Source organism: Pleurodeles waltl, chromosome 6 (genome assembly GCF_031143425.1).
Source record: "Pleurodeles waltl isolate 20211129_DDA chromosome 6, aPleWal1.hap1.20221129, whole genome shotgun sequence".
NCBI lineage: Eukaryota > Metazoa > Chordata > Amphibia > Caudata > Salamandridae > Pleurodeles > Pleurodeles waltl.
In genome coordinates this window covers 1171055910-1171079354 of record NC_090445.1, presented here as the reverse complement: position 1 = coordinate 1171079354, position 23445 = coordinate 1171055910, and the positions used below count along the sequence as shown (strand labels likewise).

The 23445-nt window shown below is 42.0% G+C and overlaps 1 protein-coding gene across 1 annotated transcript in view; it reads left to right on the top strand.

The window, feature by feature from the left end:
• The window catches only part of DNAJB12 (DnaJ heat shock protein family (Hsp40) member B12), a 295716-nt gene that overhangs the window by 153177 nt on the left and 119094 nt on the right, over positions 1 to 23445 (top strand). The window contains exons 4-6 of the mRNA XM_069240389.1: positions 6987 to 7172; positions 17740 to 17819; positions 18955 to 19064. Coding sequence (XP_069096490.1) covers positions 6987 to 7172; positions 17740 to 17819; positions 18955 to 19064 — 376 coding nt within the window. The remainder of the gene's footprint in view (positions 1 to 6986; positions 7173 to 17739; positions 17820 to 18954; positions 19065 to 23445) is intronic.

The window sequence follows — 23445 nt, the reverse complement described above, 5'->3', positions numbered from 1 at the left end:
AGGCCAGGCAGGAACCACTGCTCTAGTCGGGGTAAGCTAAGTACGCACTAAAAGGTAACATGTGCTCACTCTCTCGTAGGTTGGCACCCAGCAGGCAGGCTTATCTAAAGAGGCAATCTGTAAATTATTTGTGCAAAACACACACACACACACAAAGACAAAGACACAGACACACACACAGTAATACAATTAATCCATCACAGAAAGATTTCATAGAGGTTTAGAAGAATAGAGAATATTTGGGCAAAATAAGACCAAGACAACAAAAATCCAAGTAGTACTTTGCGAGTTATGACTTTTAAGCATACAAGTAAACACAGTGCTTTAGCAGTACTTACAATAATAAATGTATTGGCAGTTACGGGAGTCTGGGGAGCGAATGACTCCAAGTCTATTTGGAAAATACTAAGGGTTATTTCCTCGTCATGTTGGGATTAAAATAGGGCCCCAAGAGGCACTCGGTGAAAGTTCTGCACTGGTCTCTCAAAACTGGGGTGTGCAGGAAAGCTCAGCTGCCTGCAAGCATGCAGGATGGCTGCAAAGGACCTTACGCCCAATTCACTCAACACAATACCTCTTCTGGCCGAGGGGTGGGATGTTGACTTCGTGGTTCTCTGGTGCGGCGGCAGGCCGCTCCTGGCGTACCCGGAACAGACTTTGTAGTCCGATAACAAAACACAGAGGCGAATGGCTGACATTGCAGTAACACAGCAGGCCTGCGCTAGTAGAGCTTCCCTCAGCACTGCGGTGTCTACTTAAGATCAGAGACAGTAATTTTCCAGGAGCAGGACTGATTCGGCCAGCCCAGTCGTTGCACCACGAAGGTGGGGGCAGTTGTAGAAGCAAGTACATCTGTAGGCATGGTGATCTCGCCAGAAGGGCTGACATGGCAAGCCCAGTCAGTGCCAATGAAGTCTTTTATGGGCCTGAGACTTTTTCGAACAGGGGGCAAGCCAACAAGCCCTTGGAGAACACTTGAGGCAAAGGCAGAGTCCAGCTCTCCTTCAGCACAGGCAGGCAGAGAGCAGCAGGGCAACAGCAGAGCAAGGCTGACCTTCCAAGGGCAACAGTCCAAAGATGTATCCTTTAAGAATCACAGCAGTCCTTCTGGCAATGTGCAGATGTAGATCCAGCAGTATCTGGTTACAGGTCTAAAAGTGTCTGATTTTAGGGGGTCAGTACTTACACCCAGATGTGCCTTTGATGTGGGGGTAACTTCAAAGCAGCTCTCCTCTGAAGTGCACAAGTATGCCCTTCAACCAAGTCTTGTCTGCCAGGCTATCTGTGAAGGGTAATTAGTCCTTTGTGCAGGGAGAGGCATGTCCCTATTTATGTGTCATCTCCCCTCCACCATTCCTGCCCAGGAAGGCCCATCAAGATGCAGATGAATGCAGATGAGTGCTCAGACATACCTCCCCTTCCTGTGTTGGTGACTGTCTAAAAGAAATGCACAATGTGTAGCTGTCACCAATCCCACATGTGTATTGTAAATAAGCTGTAAGGCACACAGAACAGTAAGAACAGACAAATTCCAACTTTCTAAAAGTAGCATTTTAAAAATAGTAATGTTGAATCCAGCTTTACCAGTAAAGACGATTTATCATTACCATTCCAAAGAGATGAAACATGACAAATCTACTCCTTTCTGATCAGGAATTACAGCTTAAACGTATATTAAGGAATTCCCAATGCTGGTCTATGAGAGGAGTAGGATACACAGTAGTGAAAAATGAGTGGGAGTTTTTCTCTACAGGACATGTAAAATGTAAAAGTACATGTTCTGCCTTTTACTTACGTAGCACCCTGCCCTATAGGCTATTTATGGGTGTCTTAAATGTAATAAAAGGGGACTTTAAGGCTTGGTAAGAGTTTTTACATTCCAAATCGAAGTGGCAGTGAAACTGCACACACATTTTAAGTTTTCATTTAAGTCATGGGTTGGAACTCTAAAGAGGTCCACATGCAGATACAATACAAAATAATATACAAAAAGACCTTAAAATTCTGATTTTAAATCAGTATAAAACACTACATTCTCTATAAATAAGTTACATTCACTGAGTTCCCTGGTGCACGTCCTATCATACAAGCCGTTACTCCCTGGATAAAAATCACTTTTAAAACATATTCCCGAATCCAAAATAAATTTGGCTACCGTCAAAACCGATTAGGACCTGTACATAAGATCTATATAGGTTTACTAGGAAAACTATATGAACTGCAAACCCTCTGCCCGTCAAACAAACATACAAAATAATGACATTAGTATGCTTTATAACCCATCCCACTCAATACTCTTTAAAAATCATATAGGGTCTTTACCCTGCAAAGGTAGAATCAATACATTTATCTTGTACCCCACTAAAACAAAAATTCAGTAAAGATTTAAAAAGCTCTTGAAATATGCAATGACAGGCCTGAGACGTCTGTAAGGGCTACTGACGTGGGTGGCACAATCAGTGCTGCAGGCCCACTAGTAGTAGTAATTTACAGGCCCTCTGTATATGGTATACCACTTTACAAGGGACGTATTAGTAAATTAAATATGTCAATTGTGTATTCACCAATGTTACCATGTTTAGGAGAGAAGCACAAGCACAAGCACATGCACTTTAGCACTGGTCAGCATTGGTAAAGTGTGCAGAGTCCCAAGGCCAACAAATCATTCAGCAAAAAGTGGAGGGAAAAAAGGCAAAAGCTTTGGGGGTAGCCCTGCAAAAAGGGACATTTCCAACAAAAGGGTAATGAAGTATTTAAAGAAGACTGTTGCATCTAGTGTGGAGAAGAAATACAGGGTTCTCCACAACACCTCCTTACATTAAAGCCCACACAGAGCCCAGCTCTCTCATTGTTACTACAGCCATAAAGAGCGCTAGTAGTAAGGCCACTACTTGATCATCACCACACAGGGACAGTAGAAGATTAGACACAGTAAGCAGAAATATGGAGAAATCAGCACCATCCAAATGGAGGATTGCAAACTTAGGTGTCCTTCTTTCAAAATAAGGCCAACAACAATGGGAAAAAGAGCTCATGCAACATCTCCCTCCCCTCTAAAGAGAGGAAAGAGCATGCTCACTGAGGATTAGACCATATTTGATACCTACCTAAAGCCGTCTCTGGTCTCAGCAGATACATCTAATAGACCGTTGTATATGGGATTGGTACTCCATACATATACAAAGCTACACATCTCTGGCAGTACAAACCTCTGTGATTAACAACCACTTTAACAGTCATGATTTGTTTGGTAACAGTGTCAATGAACCTTAGAAAAGATGGAGACGACAACCAATACAGATTAAGATGAGAGAGCCCATACAAACCTGGGGAAGTGTTCTCAGGGGATCAGATGCTCACGGATGAGGAAATTGCATTATTAGAACCTTCTTTGCACTGACCCAAACACCATAATTTCAGGGTCATTGCACATATTGTGTGAAATCACAATGGCAGCAGAGCTCACCTGCACATTACATTATTGAAGGAGAGCTAGGGAAAGAGATCAGGCTACAAGCAAAAGCTCATAATCAAAGTGACTAAATCATATCACCACGGAAGAGAATTGAGTGTTGAACAAGCCTGGAAAAGTCATAAAAATGCTACCAGACCTGCTGGTCTAGTGACCTGAATAATCTACTTGACCTAACTGTAATGCTTCTGACTCATAAACTGGTCTCAAGTTGTGTGGTCCTGAGCAAATGTATTTCACATAGCTGCTTTTTCTTCATTGTTACACATGAGAGCATCTTCAGATAGGAGACTTCAGCATGTGTGCTGTACAAAAAGCAGATTTGTTTAACTTCATAGACTTCACTGTTGCTCAATGTCTTTGCAGTAGTGGTGGCTTATCTCAGGAGGTAGTCCAATGCATGTATATGTATACCAAGAAGACTCACTAGTGATGTGGAATCCTTCTCTGCAATGGCAGAAGAGCAAAAGTATGGTGATTCAACTGTTGCACAGACTGGAATTAGCAGTAAGCATCAATAAAACATCCCCTGTACCAGAACTGGAGGTAGTGTATTTGGGAGCCCATATAAATTCAAAGGCTGCACTAGCAGTCCACACAGGAAGGAGGATGTTGGCATTGCAGGAACAAATTTACCTTAACCGTACATCGCAGTCTCTGAAAGTAAGAACATCGATGAGATCAATGGCCATGATAGTTTCATGTATTCCAACCCTCCCACATGATGGCTATCCAAAAGACCATTACAGTAGTGTCTAATGAGTCAACGGACACAGAAAAGGAAAAGTAGTACAATGTAGTAGTCATTAGGACAGCACTTCTCTCCATGACTATAAGAAGAATCACACACAGGCTAAGGTAGTGGACATAAATAAAGGAAAGGCATATTGCTACAACCAGACAATTCAACAGTGATGTTTTACTTGAACAAACATGGGAACGATGTAATACACCTTGTCAAAACTAGCACAACAGAGAACAAGATGACAGTTACTGCAGCCCATTTCTTGGGACTGCCTAACATAGAAGCACACAGGGTAAGCAGAGAAGTAGGAATGTTTCCCTTAAGTGAACTCAGTTATAAAATTGTAGAGGACATTTTTGCATTGGATAACACTCACAATAGATCTGTTTGCAACTGCAGAAAATGCAAAAAGCTGCAACCTGGAATCTACGTTTCATCACCCACTTTCTCTCATAAATTCTCAGTCATCTAATTAGTTAGACATATTTGCCAACACGATCCCCCTCCTGATGGTGTTGTTGCCAAAAGTTAACAGGAAATGCACAATATCAGAGATACAAATGATTCTAGTAACCTCATTGTAGGCTGGCAGCCGTAGATCTCACCCATGATGATAATGTTCAAGAGACATGTAAAGAGGTTGCCAAAGCTATTTAACCTCATAGTTATGCAAAGAGGAAAATTTCCCAAATCAAAGACAAGATCAACTAACATAAGCGTCATGACTCCTGAAGACTTAAAATGTGCATACCTTAATTTTCCTATGTGGTCCTTAGCAGTCATTATAGAGGCAAAAAGATTGGTCAGATACAAATGCTATGCCACTAAATGAATATGATTTATGAACTAGAGCCAATAGCAGAGATCCATAAACTGTATGACAAGTGAGACCAACATTGTATTCTACTTAATGAACCTGTGAGATTGTGTAAACTGATATCTGTATTGTTAAAGGTTCACCTATCAGCCAGAGTAACATACAGAGAGACCAGGACAGCAAACAACGTTTTAAAATACCAGCCATTAAAAGGTGTCTGAAAGAGGTTAAGAAAGTCCGCACCCAAGAACATCTGCCACCAATGTTGAACTTTAAGATGGTTCTAACTCAAATATAAAACACACGTCATTTAAAACAACTGAGTTGCAAGCTGTTACTATACAGGAAGTGCATAAAGATAGGGTCATGATGAGAACCAATCCAAACTATCCAGTTGACCCAGTTAACCAAGCTGGTACTCCTTCCTCTATACCCAGAGCTTAGCTCAGCACAGGACTATGTTTAGGAGAATTCAACATTGAGGGTATAAGTTCAGTTAACATAGTAAATATTAGTTATTTGGGAAACCCTCGCTGTTTTAAGTGTGTGGAAGGAAAACCCTATCCTGAAAGGTACTGAAAGGTTACACATTTAATGAAAAAAGGGATACCTAATTCATCTCTGCAGTCCTCATATGCGCTCCTGTCATATCCAAGAGTACCCCTATATATCACAATCCTAACTTTTTAACGGTTTTAAAAGTGGTGTTTAAGATTATGCTGGGATCATGCAACTAGAAATGTGGTTCATTTGAACTGAAGTGGGTAATATAGGATGTGCTTTCGAGCATCAACCAGAAACCATAATCTTTTTATCTGGTCTGTGCCAAAAATGACTTTCAGAATAATTTCTGTGCTCCAAATGATTTGCTTCTGCTGAAGGTTTGGAGAGATCTTTTGGAAACGTATTTGAGTACACATTAGAGATAGTAGCTTGTGAGCAACTGGTAGCTCTCCAGCTACCTATAAGTAGCTTTCCTGTGTGCAGCCCAGAGTACTAAATCAGAAGATTTTGCTAGTTTGATTAATGTATGTATATCGAAATTGAAAAGAATGTATTTAAGATCAAAATGTGCATATTTCCGGAACTCAAAAGCTGATGTTTTGAGAAAAATTAGAGACTTTGTGCAATGTATTCAAAGATGATATTTGAGTGATAAATCATGCTGCATGAAGGAGAGTTATGGCACATATTAATACCGATATGGCTGTTATATAAACCCATGTAAAGGTATTCCAAATTGATAAATACTTTTTTGTTTTACATTACTAGTGGCAGCTGTCTGTGGCACTGAGGTGACCATTGCTAGTAATCTTGCGTGGGGTGGTGTCTAATGTAAACTTGTCTAATGTGATCACTATCACAATATTAACAGTAGCTCGAGATGATATTCATTGTACATATGTACCTCTTATTACAGAAAAGGTTAGAGACCCCTTGGCTAAAGAATGTAGGGTTGCAACAGGCCTAATCCCCTCAAAACCAGTCCCTTAGGATCCGTATTGATCAGGGCCGATAATAACTCCTACTATGAGTAGCCCCCAAACAAATTCAGATTTTTCTAATTTCTTCCTCAACATCTGCATGTCCTGGAGTTTAAAGGCTTTTTTACTTGTTAAATTTAGGAAGGTTTGGTATGCAACATTTAAACTGTTGTTGGTCCTTAGACCACTAAGTAATAACCAGATGCAGTGAAGTCTGTTAAACATATAATTGTGAAGCATGCACAAGCAAGTGTTTCTTTAGTGACTGCAGTTTACTGAGCCACCTGTAATGAGGGCCTGTATGTTGTTATAGATAATGAGAGGTGATGTGTATATAGCTCTGTGGTCATTGTGACGGCGGCCCATTTGTATCTTAAAGATGCCCATGTAAATATTGCTAAATGTTTCATTTGACAGATGCTGTCTGTGCTCTAATAGCCATAACCAATTGCTCATTCTGTCTTTTAGCAATTGGGAATGCATATGCAGTGCTGAGTAACCCAGAGAAGAAGAAGCAATATGACCAGTTTGGAGATGAGAAACAGCATGGCAGTCGGCATGGGCACAGTCATGCAGACTTCCATCGAGGATTTGAAGCAGACATATCTCCGGAGGACCTCTTCAATATGTTCTTTGGTGGTGGCTTTCCTTCTAGTAAGATGTTACTTTGTTGGCTTTTATCTGTTGTTGAAGCAAATGTTTGGGTACATCATGGTGTACTGATTTTTTCATTATAGCTATCATGGGACTCTTTCTCTGTATGCTCAGGTTTCAGACAGGCAAGACAACAGCTAAGTCATCTTCGTTGGTGGAATCTGACTTGCCTGTCTTCCTCATAAAATTGGAAGATAAGCTAGTGGTCTCAGTGCAGAAACTAATGATTCTGAAGAATCAAAAGCATCCACCCGTATTCTTTGTTCAAGATCAGTAAACAGACTTTAGCTCCCAAAAGGCCATCGCACAGACTCGGACTGCCAATCTGAGGCACCTCAGAACCACCTGCTTTGGAAAAATGTGTAATATGATTAAGTTCCTCACTGTGCAGCTTCTGATTTGTTAAGGTGCCCAGTAATAGTCCATGTGTGTGCTGAAGCAAAGATTAGGGGGCACATACAGAGGCATTTTACATCTGTTGCAGGAGCCTCGTTAATATACGACTGACTTTTTTGATTTGATGGTTTCTGTTTCCCCTTAGTTGCCTAGAGGCTAGGTTTTCCACAGAGCTGGCCAGGTAAATTACGCTTCTGGTATCAAGAAAATGTGAAAAAAATCTTATACCAGCAACATTGCTGACCGTAGCGTTCAAAACATGTGTGCTCTAGTGCCGTCAATGGGGAAGAGGTTTGAAGTTAATGCAATGGTAACATAATATAAAGTAGTTAACAGTAGTACTGAGAAACTCCTACTTTTTTGGGGCTCACACCCAAAAAATTCCCTTGGTCCTCAGAGGTTGTGCATAGTCTTAGCCTTTGCAAGGGAAACCAAAACAGACAAGTATTTTTCACATCCTCCTTCGGGATGAAGTAATAGAAATATTGAGGAGTTCTAAATAAGGCAGACTTGTCAAAGAATCTCTTGAAGGGTATAGATGAGGAGCGTTACCCCTAAAAAGGATGTATTAGCTTGCGCACACACTGTTTTGTCTTTCATAATTAGTGTTTATTACATGCTAATCTAATTAGCCATAATAATTCGATTGAATAAAATATCGTTCATCACACATCCCTAACCAGCACGTTTAGGAAGCTCCCTACTTCTGCATTGTTATTATGCTTTCTTGCTGCCAAGCCATGTAATACACCTCACATAGAAGCTGCAGAGCTCATACTCTGTAATATCGTATCAGACAGACTGCATGTCCACCAGTATATCGTTATTCTCTCTATATCTCCCTATTTGGAAAGGGCTTGTATACCATTTTCACCATAGCATCTCTTTGGAGCCGGTGGGGGCACCTATCAGTTGAAACCCCATGTTTGGTGAGAAGCAACGTTTAGCTGGAAACATCTCTTTCATTTGAACCATTCTGAAGCATTAGTTCCTTTTTGCGGAAACCATCGTTTTAGGAAAGTTATTTCTGTAAGATAGGTTTTACCACCCAACTGCTTCTTAATGTTAAGCAGTACAGAAATGAAGAGCTAATGCATTGACAACCTCACAACATAAAATAAAGAATTATTACTCCACACAAGCAAAGCTGGAACTCATGTTAAACAAGCACACTCACTTTTCGGTCTTATTCTTAGACGTAATACACATTTACGCTAACTAGATATACTGTGACGCATAGATCGTGTTCACATACATCAAGACCAGTGGCATACAATAACATAGCATATGTATAAGGGCAAATCTGATGGAGACTTCTAGCTGCAGATTCTTTACCTTGAAATGTTCCCCCAGGTGTCAGACTGGATCCGGAGGTTTTTACTTGAGCAATACCCTTGCGTGTCGGTAGGTGGCATTGGTCGACTCCGCAGGCATTCTTGGCATCGTAGTCACTGTGATGACATCGGGAGTAGTACATACACGCTGCCTCAGTGCAGTGACGTCAGTTCTTTTCTTTCTGGAACATGTGCTGATCCAGAGAGAGCTACCCTTGGTCATTTTTTGACAGACTTCGACTCTTTTGTTGACTTTTTGTGAGTTTTTGGTGCGTCAAGAGATGTCCCCGAAGACCGGCCTCAGATCAGGCTAGTACTGTCACCGCATTGTCTCGTAAGCTCCCATTATTCTAATGAGACTTCTGGATTTGAACGGCAGAATCGCCTGCGGTGTGGGAGACTGAGTCTTAAACCACTGCAGGTATCACCTGTTTGCCCGAATCCGGGTTTTGCTCCAGCTAACTAGCAGTGCCTCATCTCTACCCAAGAGCAGGGATGATTGGCAAGCCGAGCACATGACATAATTGATTGCTCAGGGAAATCGTGGTCACTCAGGTGTCATCCGTTTCTCTTAGTTACATTAGTCTCACATACACAGTGACAAACAGAGGCAGTATATGTATCAGTAAGGTTTTAAGGAAGCGACTGCATCTTAGATAGCAAAGCATGTACTACAATAACCAGGATGATACAGCATGACAGAATTAGAATTGTGACAAGGAGAGTGAAGCATAGAAATAATGCTACCATATTGTCTCTGGAGTCAATAGACTTATTCCTACCTAGGCTATAATAGAGCACAGCATGTTAACCTCTAATACTGCCCTTCAGGTTCCCCTGGGAAGTCATCATCCCCATACCTGAGCAAAGGCCTGAAGTCTGCCTAAGCAGCTGTAGCAAAGCAATCCGCATACAGTTGTGGTCCAGTGGCTTGAATCTCCCTCTAACGTGTAAGGGACAGAAGTGTTTATATAATAAAACAGCTGATGTTCTGAGAAAATGTCCCTACGTAAGGATGTGTGTTTTTCTATGAATACCAGAGACAAAACTTTTACCACGTTCACCGGCAACCTATCCTACTGCAGCCTTGAAAGAAGCACAGAGTGAACAAGAATGCCTTGTTTGAGAACATAGTTTTGGCCGAAGCAAGAACAGCTACATAGAAATTGATAAATCAAGCCTGCAAAAGTGGCTATTTTTAAAATAATAAACAAAGCTGAAAAAATATATTTAGGTTAAAGTGCACAGCAGCAGGCCTAGTGTCCTAAAATAACGTGCATGAAGCTATAACGAAAATGGCTACACAACACCCTCCCCTTGTCGGTTGAAGGTAGTTCAAAGCCTAAGTATGTATAAAAGCTACTAAAACTCAAACGAGGGTATATATGTAAAAAGTGTCAATAATGACAAGTTAAAAGGACACATGAGCATATATAAAAGGACAATTTGTTAACATGTGGCGTAAAAAGGGCCGAATTTTTTAAGAGCCAGAGTCAATTTGAAAGTTGCCAATTGAATCCGGGACAGTAGAGGACAGGAAATCTTCCACTTCAGCAGGTGTTAAAGTTGGAAAGGCATCACCGAGAAGGACCAAGGAGCAGCCGTGTTCCATAGCCTGAGCCTCAGCCAAGGCAGCAGCGTTCCGTAGTGTGACCAGTAATGAGTTCAGAGTTGCATCCTCCAGGAAGGGCAACTCGTAAGCAGCTTCCCGTAGCAAACACACCCTCAACGTGCATGCGTGGTAATGAACCCTCAGCGAGATCATCAACAGATCAGCGTCCAATGAAAGCAAGCGCTGCATAGAAAGACAAACTTTCAGTGCATGTTGGAACGAGCACCAGAGGCACTGAAACACAGGCTGCACACAATGCAAAACCGGTCTGAATGATAGAGACCAGTCACACGCCAATTGCTCCAGGAGTGTTGCTCCAAAATACTGCATCATGCGTTCACAACACAGCTGCGCTGGTGGGAGCGCTATCATTCCTTCTTTTTGCGTCGGGACAGCCATTGCGCATAAAAAGTAGCAGTAGGAAAATGCCAACTATTATAGCCAAAGTTATTGGAAATTCCCCCAAAATACTAGAGAATATTGAGTGGATGGCTGATGGTATTAAACCGAATATGGAGGAGAAGGTGTGAACGAAACCGAAACCAACAGCCTTAAAGAAATTTGCGATTCCAGTAGTACTGGATGCATTAAATATTCTTCCCACGAGTTCACTAAAGTGTCTCGGAAAGTTGGTACTTAAAAGGGACTGTATCTCTGCTGACGACCTTGCCACCTGAAGTGCGTAGGTCTCGCGTGCAGATGTGAGAGCCACATGTTTTTGAAACAGTAAAGCTTTGAGTCTGCTCCACTTGTCAAAATTCACATTAGAAGTAGGAATATGGGGCCAGATGTCGGCTGACTCTGTCTAGTGGGAGGAAAGAGTACGTTCCCGTAGCATGTAACAATCTTAGAGACCGAAACAACATAAACTATTGCGGATCGCATCCCAAAACAGTCTTCACTAGCTGCCTTTTGAAAGCACCTGGAACGCAGGTCTAATCAAGGGGACTGGAACTCCCTTCAGTTAACAAGCCAAGTTTGCTGCAGACGCTTTACGCGCCCCGTGCAAGGACAGCTGTTTACAAACCATCGAATGGCTGCCAGAAGTCTTGCATTCACTACCGCTAAGAAAGACCTCTTTCATGTCACTGAGACATTTGTACGAGAAGGGCAGCTCCCGCACCTCATGGATGTAACTATCTCCCAGCCTTTCAAATCTGTCTACCGTAATGTGTTTTAAACAGGACGTGAATTAAAGTATTGAAATAGGCAGATTAATGACCCTGTGTGTTAACCACTCAGCAGATGGTATTTCAGCCACAATAAAAGGCAACTTTTCTAACTTTTCGATGTTTAGCATGACATACGTCGCTTCTTTCTTAGCCATTGGTTGTTGTTTTCGCATTAAATTAAATGTAGAAAATATGTCCCTTGAGCTAATGTGTTGCCAGAGGACGCGACCTGCCTTCAGTTTGAAGTGTCCAATCCAACTGCATAATGGACCTTAATTGACACTGTCCATGGTGTAAAGAAGACATATCAGTTTGTATTATGTTTATAGCAGAAGAGACAATGTTATTTATGGTGTATATCCGGTCGGACAGGGTATTGAACCCATTATCTACAACAGCTAATGCGTCTGTAAATTTTCCTGGTCTATTAATCGGGCAGCAGCTTCTTTTTGGGAAACCTTTCAAATTTCATTATATACTTCATATAAGAAGCGCTTTCTGCGTTTTTTATGGGGCCTAACAGGAAGTCCTGTAAATCGGTATTATTAGACAGGAGACTGAGATGTTCTCTTACTGCATCTAGTGAGGAACTCTTCAACCATTGCTGGCATAGTTTCCCTACACTATGGGGGTCATTCTGACCCTGGCGGCCGGTGGCCGCCAGGGCCACCGACCACGGGAGCACCGCCAACAGGCTGGCGGTGCTCCAACGAGCTTTCTGACCGCGGCGGTTCAGCCGCGGTCAGAAGCGGAAAGTCAGCGGTCTCCCGCTGACTTTCCGCTGCTCGTTTGAATCCTCATGGCTGCGGAGCGCGCTCCGCAGCCATGAGGATTCTGACCCCCCCTACCGCCATCCTGTTCATGGCGGGAAAGCCGCCATGAACAGGATGGCGGAAGGGGGGGTCGCGGGGCCCCTGGGGGCCCCTGCCGTGCCCATGCCAATGGCATGGGCACGGCAGGGGCCCCCGTAAGAGGGCCCCGCAAAGTATTTCAGTGTCTGCCTTGCAGACACTGAAATACGCGACGGGTGCCACTGCACCCGTCGCACCTTCCCACTCCGCCGGCTCGATTACGAGCCGGCATCCTCGTGGGAAGGGAGTTTTTCCCTGGGCTGGCGGGCGGTCTTTTGGAGACCGCCCGCCAGCCCAGGGAAAAACTCATAATACCCTCCGCGGTCTTCTGACCGCGGAGCGGTATAATGGGGGCGGAATTCTGGCGGGCGGCCTCCGCCGCCCGCCAGAATCAGAATCACCCCCAATATGTTGTTACTATACCCGCATGTTCGGATGATATATAGCGAGGGTCCGCTTACTAGTTATAAAACCTCCTGTGGAGTTTCTAAAACGGTTACGACACTCATTGGTATCTACTGGCCACAATAACCACCCACCAGGACGTGACAGTGAACCATTAAATGTGCCATTCTGGACCTATTCATCGAGCTGATCTTCAGTTGCATTGATATATTTTTGCCATTTATGAAATTTTGCAGGGGCAGGAATACTGGGCGCATTCAATTCCTTAATCTTTGCTAAGCCTAAACAACTTGTTGTACAGTTTCATTTAAAAATATCATTTGAACAGGTATCAGGCATGCTCTAAATAAAGCTTCCATACCCTGTATTTGCCAGTGTTTAGTTCCCCACACACTTTTTAAGTCAATCCACTTCAGCCAATATTTATATCCTTCTCTAGTCAGCCGGGAAACAAAGGAATCCGAATAAATACATTTCGTATTTGTCAATAATATGTGTACATTTGCTATTGATGTCAATTTGAAATAATGACTCAGCATTTTCATCATTGTGCCCCGAAAAATATGCAAACTTTTCAGAGTATGTTTTAGAACTCCCTTGAGGTGAAGTCGTACAATGTTCCCATGGTGTGTAATTAAAAACAGTTTTTGGGGTACTGGCTCTGTGGATGAAATGGTGCCCATAATAATTATAGCAAAACATATCACCATAATTCTCTTCAGATTGGTAAACATCGTTTTCAAATACAGTGTAATCATGCAATTCAGTCATCATAGAATCAACTGTTTTCACGTCCCAATCATCAGAAACAACTCAGGGTATTATTACATAGTTCATTGAAAGTTTAAACATATATGGTATTTAAATGACCTCTGTCGGGCCGTATATATCAAATGTTACTTTATCCCAAACAATCCCATCAGGAATTGGTATAGCAGAAATGTTGACAAAAGACAAGTCTCGGCGGACGTTGTGGGGAGAAAAATTTGGTTATAGGACCTCATCCACCAGTTCATTGGTTGATTTTTCAAGAAGAAAATGGCCATGTATTAACAAAAAGAATGTTAGAACAAACCCAATCCAAAGCAGGAAAGCCAGTACAGCCAAAGAAAGCCACAGATAGTTCCATGGAAAAAGAAAGTAATTGGCTTTAAGCCATCTTATCACCTTGCGTGCTTTTGACAGTTCAGGTGTAGAAGAGGCGAATGAATCAGAAACGGTGTCATTGATGTCTGCATAGTTTCCAGAAGCAGTTCGTGCAAAAGCTGGAGCCCTGTTTCTAGGTGGGGTGGGTGTTTAATGTGGTGGTTCAGAATAAATGACGCCATCAGTCTGTGTTGAAGTCGCGTCAAATCGATCAATTGTTTCTGTATTATTATTACCCTTTCCAAGCTCGGAGAGGTGTCCGTGTTGCTGCTTACAGCTTGTAGAGGAACTTCTTGACCAGTAGTGAGAGGGATTCGGGAACTACTGGTTGTTCCTTTTGGTCTGCTGTGCAGGGTCGGCCACATGGTGTAACTTGACGTTGTTAGATACAAAACGTTTTTCCTTAGCACCAGCCAACGGTGGTAGAATGACAGTTCTGGTACCGTGTATACCCAAAACTGGGACCGGTGCACGATAAGAAGGACCAAACTCCTTTTTCACAGCAACCCTTTCACGTACTAGGTCCCCAACTTTAGGAATCCAGACTGTAGGCGTTACAGGTACATCCTTAATTCCTATGGAGGCAGCACTGGCAGAAGCGTTGTCACAGAACTGTTGCAATTCCTGTAAGACAGTGACACGTTAATTTATGTCACAGAGTGTTTCTGCCACCTCCACGCTAGGACCATCAAGATCTGGAACATACATTCGAGTTCCGAACAGGCACTCATATGAAGTACGACCCCCCAGGGACCTTCTAGGCAGATTGTTAAGTGCTCTCTGGACTCCATACAGGTGACTAAGCCAACTACGACCCGTACCTAAGACTCTGGCTGTTAAGGACCGCTTTAAGTCACGGTTTATTCGCTCCACGACACTATTTCCCTCTGGGTGAAATAGAGACGAGTACTGGAGTTGGACCCCTAACGAAGCCATGGTGTCCCATGCCCTTGAGGTAAAAGCAGGGCCCTGGTTCGAGTGGAAAGCCGCAACTGCATATGTACAGATAAAGACTCGCAAATCTTTATTAACAGTCCAAGCTTCAGCCGAGTGTTGTGGTCACACCCATAGAAATCTTGAGCAAGAGTCAACAGTGACCAAGATGTATTTTTATGCACTGTCCGGTGTTAGGGGACCACAGTGGTCCAAGTACGCATATTGTAATGGTTTGTTTGAAATAAGGAGGGGTGTCTGTGGTGGAAACTTTAATTTGTTGGCAGATGTCACTACAGAGGACATACTGCTTGGCCTCTTTGTACAGGCCTGGCCACCAAAAACAGGCTTGTAACAATGAGATTGTAGCCGCCACAACAGCATGGGCAGATGCTGCCCCTTCATGTGCTGCTTTAATCAACTCTGGTCTTATGTCTTTGTTGGGAATTTCTCGAACCCCTTTGCCTGGTATCGTAACCTCAGTGTTTAGGCAACCTCCCATTTGGTATGAATATTTAGCAGGAAATGCTTTTGGATATGGTGTACCTTCAGCAGTAGCTTTGACAGCAGCCCATATGTCTTCGTCCGGTTTCGCACCTAAGTGGGTTGCTGCAGTAACAGTGGCCATGGCCACTGCTTACTTTGCGGCTTCATCAGCCAGTGTATTCCCAGCAACGTGAATTCCAACGTGCTGGTGTCCAAGTGTATGTACAACATGGACATTTGGTAGCATTTCCTTCAGATCCGCTACTTTCCCCCACAGAAGTCTGTGTTTAATGGTGTTGCCTTTACAATCTCTGAACCCATTCTGTCGGCAGTAATTCAGGTTTTCATTGAAGGACTGGACACAGTAGTATGAATCACAGACAATCAGTGTTAGTTGTGCAGGATCCGTGTGTTCCAGTTCCATCACCAGAGCCTTTAGCTCTGCTAGTTGTGCTGTGCAATCCCCTAGGGTTTGCGTGAACGTATGTTGGAGACAAAATTATCCTCCATATAGCCACTTACGACTGCACAGGCACCGGAGTATTGACGCTTTGTGCCAGTTGCAGGTTGTGCTCAGCCATCAGTGTACATGAGTCTTTGATATTTATCAATAGGTGTTAGCTGGAACTGGGTATTCTAGTTGATATTGCAAAAATTCTTGAGTTTGTAATTTTGGGTAAAAAATGTCAGGTCCGTCGGGACGGCTGCTTTGGTCGTTCGGTCCTGTGGAACTTTCTAGTATGATCTTGGTTTGCAGCCCACCTCCGAGGAATGGCATTGCTTGGGTATCTATTCTAAGGTAAGGAATCTGCAATTAGAAGTCTTATCAGATGTACAAGTTACTTACCTTTGGTAACAAAATATCTGGTAGAGACATATTCTAGTTGCAGATTCCTTACTGACACCCCGCCCCCCCCCTCCTCCCCACTAGCGAACTGATTTCTAGAGACAGGTCTTCCCCATTCAGGGCCTTAGCTCTGGCCACCAATTTCAGTGTTCTTCTGGGCTCTTTGCTTTAGCGTGGAAAGTCATGAAAAGAAACTGATGTCACTGCGCTGAGGCGGCATCTATGTACTACTCCCGACATCATCATGGCGACTACGACGCACGCAGAGTCGACCGGCGCCACCTACCAACGCACAAGGGTATTGCTCAAAGAGAAAATCTTCGGATCCGGTGTGACACCTGGGGAACATTCTACGGTAAGGAATCTGCAACTAGAATATGTCTCTACCAGATATATTGTTACCAAAGGTAAGTAACTTGTACATCTCAGTAGAGTCTAACTAGGTTCATTAGATACTGGAGAAAAAAATAAATGTCTTAGTGTAGAGGAGTTAGGATTAAATCCACCCATGTACGGTTAAAATGTAATTTGAAGCAGTTGCCTTGTTGGAGCAAGTTTTAGAAATTAGTTGTCCAAATGGATAAATATAAATCCTGCATACCAGTAGTAAATGCTGTGAACTTAAAAAAGAAAAAAAAAATAATAATTCTGGTGTTTTTTCCCACTGGAAAAACAGGCAGTGCACTGGATTGGCTTTTCATCTGATGTATGGAAGAGAAGTAACTGTTTAATGTCAGCAAATGGGAATGAGGTTCTCGATAATAAAAACTATTTTCACTATGGAAAAGAGGTTACATCTGGAAGACACATTAGCATTATAATTAACACTAAAGCTTTTTCCCCTTGTGAAAAATCTTTGTGTAAATATTATTTGTTGGAGTAGGCAAGGGAAATTACAATAATCATGATTTTCTGTAGTGTCTTCTGGGATCTTGTTTAAATCTCCCAAAAAAGTAGCAGATTTGCTTTATACGTAGGTAAAAATCTACAGGAACAAATTAACACCTCTTTAATATAGGACTTTTGGAACCTGGCTAATATTGTCAACCTAAAAGAAACAGGAAAGGAACTGTTAATGGAAATGGGCATTGTATCCTTGGCATTATCTGAATAAATATGTAATTCTCGAGGTGCGAATATAGCTGATTTCGTCAGTTCATGTGCTCCAAAGATTTGTGTGTAAACTTCAGATTACACTTTGAAAATGTGCAAGAGTGTCATCAGCTTTTGTAATATGAACAATTGTATTTTTTAAAAGACATTCACATTTTTAATAAACTGTATAGAATTATTCTTAGTGGAACAATATTTTATATCAGGAGACCATGCTATTAGTGGATTTGGATTCAGCAAAAACGTCTTTGAACCTTATATTTTTCCACCAGGTAACGTCCATGTGTACAGCAATGGTCGGATGCGCTACACCTACCAACAGCGTCAAGACCGGAGGGAACAGCAGGGTGATGTGAGTTGCCTTCATGGATAAACTTCTGAAGTTAGCTTATTTAGTAATTCTTAATCATATTAATACCTAAGGTATTTGCCAAACCTCACAAGTTTTTTCTAGGTATACTTTATATAATTTAGGAAATGATGGTTCTACTGATCTGCATTTCTTATTTCATTCTTCCCCCCCCCCCCTCTTGTAAGTGTCTTAACAATGATCTAAGTCTTTTTCCTTTCAGTGTTAGAGCTAACTGAAAAAATATTTGCATTTCTAGTTTCAGCTCAAATCTTCATGATCGAAAACATCCCCCCCACCCAAACTCCTCAAAGTAATTTTTTTAATATTTATTTTTAGACTCTCTGGCTAGGATATGCATGCTTCATTTGTAAGTTGATTACAACACCTGACTCTAGCCTACCATTTATTTACCTTTATTCGGTCTGTACTGTCTCAAAAGGATGTTGCATGGCACTTCCTATTCTCCCCTTTCCAGCCCCTCCATTGCTTTGCATACTAAGTATGCAAGGGGTTGGGGGGACAGCAGCACTCCAGATCTCCTTTTCAGCCACCAGAGATGAGGGAAGCAAGATGGCAAGCTTGCAGCTCAGCATTTATGTATATCCTCATTAGTACCTAAAAGCATGATAATAAGTTATAAGCTGTGGGGGTGGGAAAACTATTTATTTATTTATTTATTTAAAACTTTAGCTTTAAATCATCATCATTCCAAACTAGATCCAACTGGATTTTTCCCTTTGCATATGTTGCTGGCCATTAGATGACTTTATTTTGTGCCAACCATCAATTACAAAATCCTTATTTGAATTGGCCTTGTTTCTTTGACAGTGGGTTTCTGTGTGTATTATTATAGTCCGGTAGTCCACACTGACCTGCAAAGGAAACTGCCTACAGTGTCCTCTTCAGCTGTGCTTCCTGGACCTGTGCACATAAGAGACCTAATAGGTGAAAGATGGTTCTTTGTGGGTAAGACAGTCTCCCTAAACTGCCTGGCCAAAGATGATGTTGGTTCTCAACATGCTAATTTCAGCAATGGGCCAGGTAACCTGTGCATATTGTGAAATGTGACCGTCTGGGAAAAATTTAGATTTGTTGACTTTTAGTGTTATATTTGCTTTCTTCTTCATTCCTCCAGGGTGGCCTTGGATTGTTTGTGCAGCTGATGCCGATCTTGATCCTGATCATCGTGTCTGCCTTGAGCCAGATGATGGTCTCCAGCCCCCCGTACAGCCTTAGCCACAGACCGTTAGTATACAGACTATTTATTTTGTCAGTGCAAATATAATGTTAGGCATTCTCTTGCTTTTTCTGTTTACTTTCTCTCTAGATCATCAGTCTTTCTTTTGTATAAAAATCTTTGACTTATAAAATAATTCTGTGAACAAAGGCTTCTCATTTAGGAGATATATCAAAGTATTACTTTTCCTGTTTCTCTGATCTGTTTCACTTCATCCTTGGTTTGCAGAAACCTATTCTAGCATAACCATGTACTGTGTATTTGTTCAGTTATGATCGCCATGCTTTTTGGGTTCTGTGACTTCCTCCTTATTGGAGGGACTGTCCTCTGTAATGATGTAAAGGGTAGGCTTACTCGATGCTTACTGCAAGTAAGGTCAGAAGGCGATACCAAGTATCGGTGCTGCACACCCTCAATATCTTACCATAAAAATTTCTTGTCCCTTCAATACTTTACCTGAACGTGTGTTGGTCTGAACGGGCAAGATATCAGTTAGAGAACTATGAGGTGAGCTTGTTTTTACCATGTTTCCTGATGGACATCTCAAAAAAGGGTTGTTTTGAAAACAAAGGTTACAATACCATGAAACATGGCACTTTAACTTCTTATTTGTGCATGTCAGTCGGGGAAATAATCAAACATTGCAACATTATGTGTAAGATCTTTTACTATATTTATTTACAGTATGGTACCTGTATTAATGAAGATCCTACAATGCAGAAACAGTCATAAATGCTTTAGTAATTCATGCTTTGTGAGTGCACTCAATTTTCGCAACATCCATGTATATTGTATATTTATGAAGATAGGGTGCCCGTGTCCATATGCTGATCAGCATCCTTTAGGGCACAATCAAGTGATTATTATTTTATTTGAATTTTTTTTACTAAATGTAGCGTTAAGAGAAAAATAACAATTTAAAGTCTACATTGTAGCATCTTTACTGCAAAAGAGTTTAAAAGTACATACCGGAAAATAAAAACAAATGTAATATATTCCTACACTGAAAGGTCTGAAAAAAGGCATCCTGTTTCTTCATGATTCCAGTTCCACTACTATTGATGCATTGTATTGGCAGTTGCACATCAGATCCACTTTCCTTTTTGGGCTCCTTTGAGTAGGATCTCCAGGGAGTTTCCACACCTGTTGTTTGGCAGGAATTTCAGTACACTTTGTGATTTTTAATCTACACTCTGACATTTTACGTTCATCTACAGAGTGAAGTGTTTTTCATCAATAGCTGAACATACCATCCAGTCAGAATGCCTTCTTCTTTGTCCCTTTTTTGAGACATGCCCTTCATGTCAAAGGTCTGTGTGGTATGCCTTCCGGCTTCACACTTTGCCTTCCGGCTTCACACTCTGTGAAGGAGTGTAAGTAATATCTGCAAGAAAATGTGAAAGAGGGTCTTAAAGTACAAGGAGGGCATAAGGCTCATGGGGATGCTCTAGGATATGAGAGCAAAGAGAAGAAGAAGAAGAAGAAGAGGAAGTGGGTTGAGGAAACCTGATCCTATTCACCAGCTGAAGCAAGTTGGCTCTTGTCAAAGAGCCCCCAAGTGGGAAATGTAGGGACAGAAAACAAGGCAAAAAACACGTTGGTGTCATCACTCTTGTCATCCTTCAAATTTGCAGTCAAACCCTGCAATATCGAAACCTTCGCACCTGTAAGCTAGCTGTTGAAGGTGGGCACCACACCATGTACTCTCCATTGTCATAAAGGCCAAGACTGGTCATCCTACAAAGATGTGATGCCTTTGACATCAAAGGTCCTTTGGGTGACATCAACAAGATCACTGTTACAATTGGCTGAAATAAAGTCTCATCGATCCACATCAACAAAGCCATCATCATCTGAGGCCTCAAAGATAAAGCATCTCTCAGAGCCAATGTCGAAGAAATAACATTGAACAAAATCACCTTCTCCGTTGATGTTGGAAGGAACTAGAATGGATATCTCTCCATTAGCATCAATAGGTCATAATGAAGTCTAGCTTGCCATCTTCTCCTGCTTTTTCAGTTGCCTCGTCATAGTCTCTTCATTCACAGAGACTTGTTTCACATGGTGAGACTACCACTATAAGGTTCTCTAAATTTTCTCTTTCCCCAACACAAAGGAAAACAAAATGACAGCCTATCTGGACTGCATCAGGCCTTACCAACATCTGTTACTGCAGCCCTCATCCCGTTCCTTTAAGGACCTTGAAACCTTTTATTCCATTTGAGGATGTCTTTCAAAAGTGCTTGCAGCCTTTGTAAGTGTCTCCACAACAGATGATATCCGGTTCTACATCTTTAATGAAGGGGCCAAGATACATCTATCACCTTCCTTTTGTTCCCCATCTCCTTCAAGGGGTACATTTCACACTCCAAGAAGACCTTGAAGACACCGATCTCTGATGAGGTCTAGATCTTCTCATTCATAAGGATGATTCTTATTCTTCCTACACTTCTTCTTGTGTCTTGTCTGCATATATCACCACATTTCATGAGGTCTTGAGCAGAGGAGCTTTGAAGCTCTACTTTCCTCTCAAAGCACAGCAGCCCACAGCTTCAGTAATCGTAGAGACATTACAACTAAGAGCAGCTTCTAAGCCTCTCCTTCCGCAAGCCCATGGCCTTTCTGACATTGCAGAAGTAAAATTTATCCTGCCTGCTACGCTGAGAGCTGTAACTCCATGTCTCCTGAAAAAATTGTAAAGCTCCACGACAAGATACAGAATACTTAAACACTGTCTGCAAACCAGACTTGACTATTGTCAAACACATTTGCTAAACCAGACTTGATTATTGTCACTTCAGCGGGTATGAGACATTCTTTGGCGTCAGAGACTAATTCCCCCTTCTCCCGCCCATCCCGTCCCCCCGGATACACAGAAAAAGAGGTGTGAAAGCTACAGGAAGGAAAGTCGGCAGAACAGCTGCGCACATCTGAAGAATGCCAGTGCAACTAGTCTTGTTGACAGGTACCAGAAAGAGATAATGGACAGCATGAGATCTTTTATGGACAATTTGCCAAAATATCAGCAACAAGACTTCCTAGAAAAACTCAGTGAGTTCTTGTTGGGTTAACACAGTTGTAGATTCTGCAGAATTAGCCTTCACTGCCTATTGCCATGGTATTTCAATTAGGTGGTCTTAGAGTCACCACTTTGAAGCCAGAAACTCAATTGAAGATTTCAAAGCTTTCATTTTCGGGGTCAACTCTTAATGGTCATTATTCCAATGACAAGATGGTCAGAATGAAAAGTGAAGTGCATAACAGCAATTCATCCCAGGTCTGATGAGCCAACAAGCTGACTGTTTCAGTTGCTATTACAAGGATAACCTCTTCACAATGACACAAGAGGGAAAATGCTGAGACTGCGCCTCCAGCGGGTCAGAACAGGGATCAGTGACCTTTGGTTGACTTGGTCAGAAGATTTTCTTTGTGTTTCCCCGGGTACAGCAGACTCCAGGAAAGATAATTCTAATAGCGCCAGACTGTGGTGTTACGAGCCGTGGTAGAAATGTCAGTCAAATCACACATGAGGCTGCCACCTAAACCCAACCTTTGAACCAGAGATCAGGGGTAAGATCAATATTTAAAACTAACTTTGCTGAATTTCACGGCATGGTTCCTGAAGTCAGAGAATAAGGACATCTACATCTTCCCCCTGTTTGCCTCAACATTTTACAAGAGGTTAAGCCCCCTTCAACAAGATCTTGTTATTCCGTGAAGCAGAAATGTTTCTACTTGTGGTGCCAAAGCAGTGGTTACAACCCTGTTGCTGTCAAGAGGCCATTATACTACCTTATCTCCTGCACTTGGCACATTCTAAGCTTCAGTTTTCGTCTATTAAAATAGGCCTGGGAACTCTCATAGCAAATAAGAGATCTCCAAATCATATTTCCTTTTTCAAGATTCGCGTAATTAAATACTTCTTTGAAGGACTCAAGAAAGTACGCCCTCCAGTTCATAGAGCATCTCTACCATGGGAACTGAATCTAGTTCTAACAAAGTGAATGGGCCCTCCATTTGAGCCTATTCGCGAGGCTAGATTGCAGCATATTTCATAGAATGAAGTCTTCTTCGTGTCACTTCTGTTCGTAGAGTTGGATACAAGATGCCTTTTCCTTTGAACCTTACACTATATTCCACTCTAACAAAGTCGTGATGAGGGCACATCCTTCTTTGCCCCCAAATGTAATTTCTGAGTTTCATATCCATCAATGCATTACACTACCCACCTTCTTCCAAAATCCCTTTAAGTAGTCAAATAGATAGATAGTTGTTTGCATCACTGCCTGCTATCATTTAGCAAACAAGCCTCTCCTTCCATAAGAGCTGAAACAGCTACAACAGCATGGCTCTGAAATGTTCCAGTTTTTACATTTGTAAAGTTGCAAC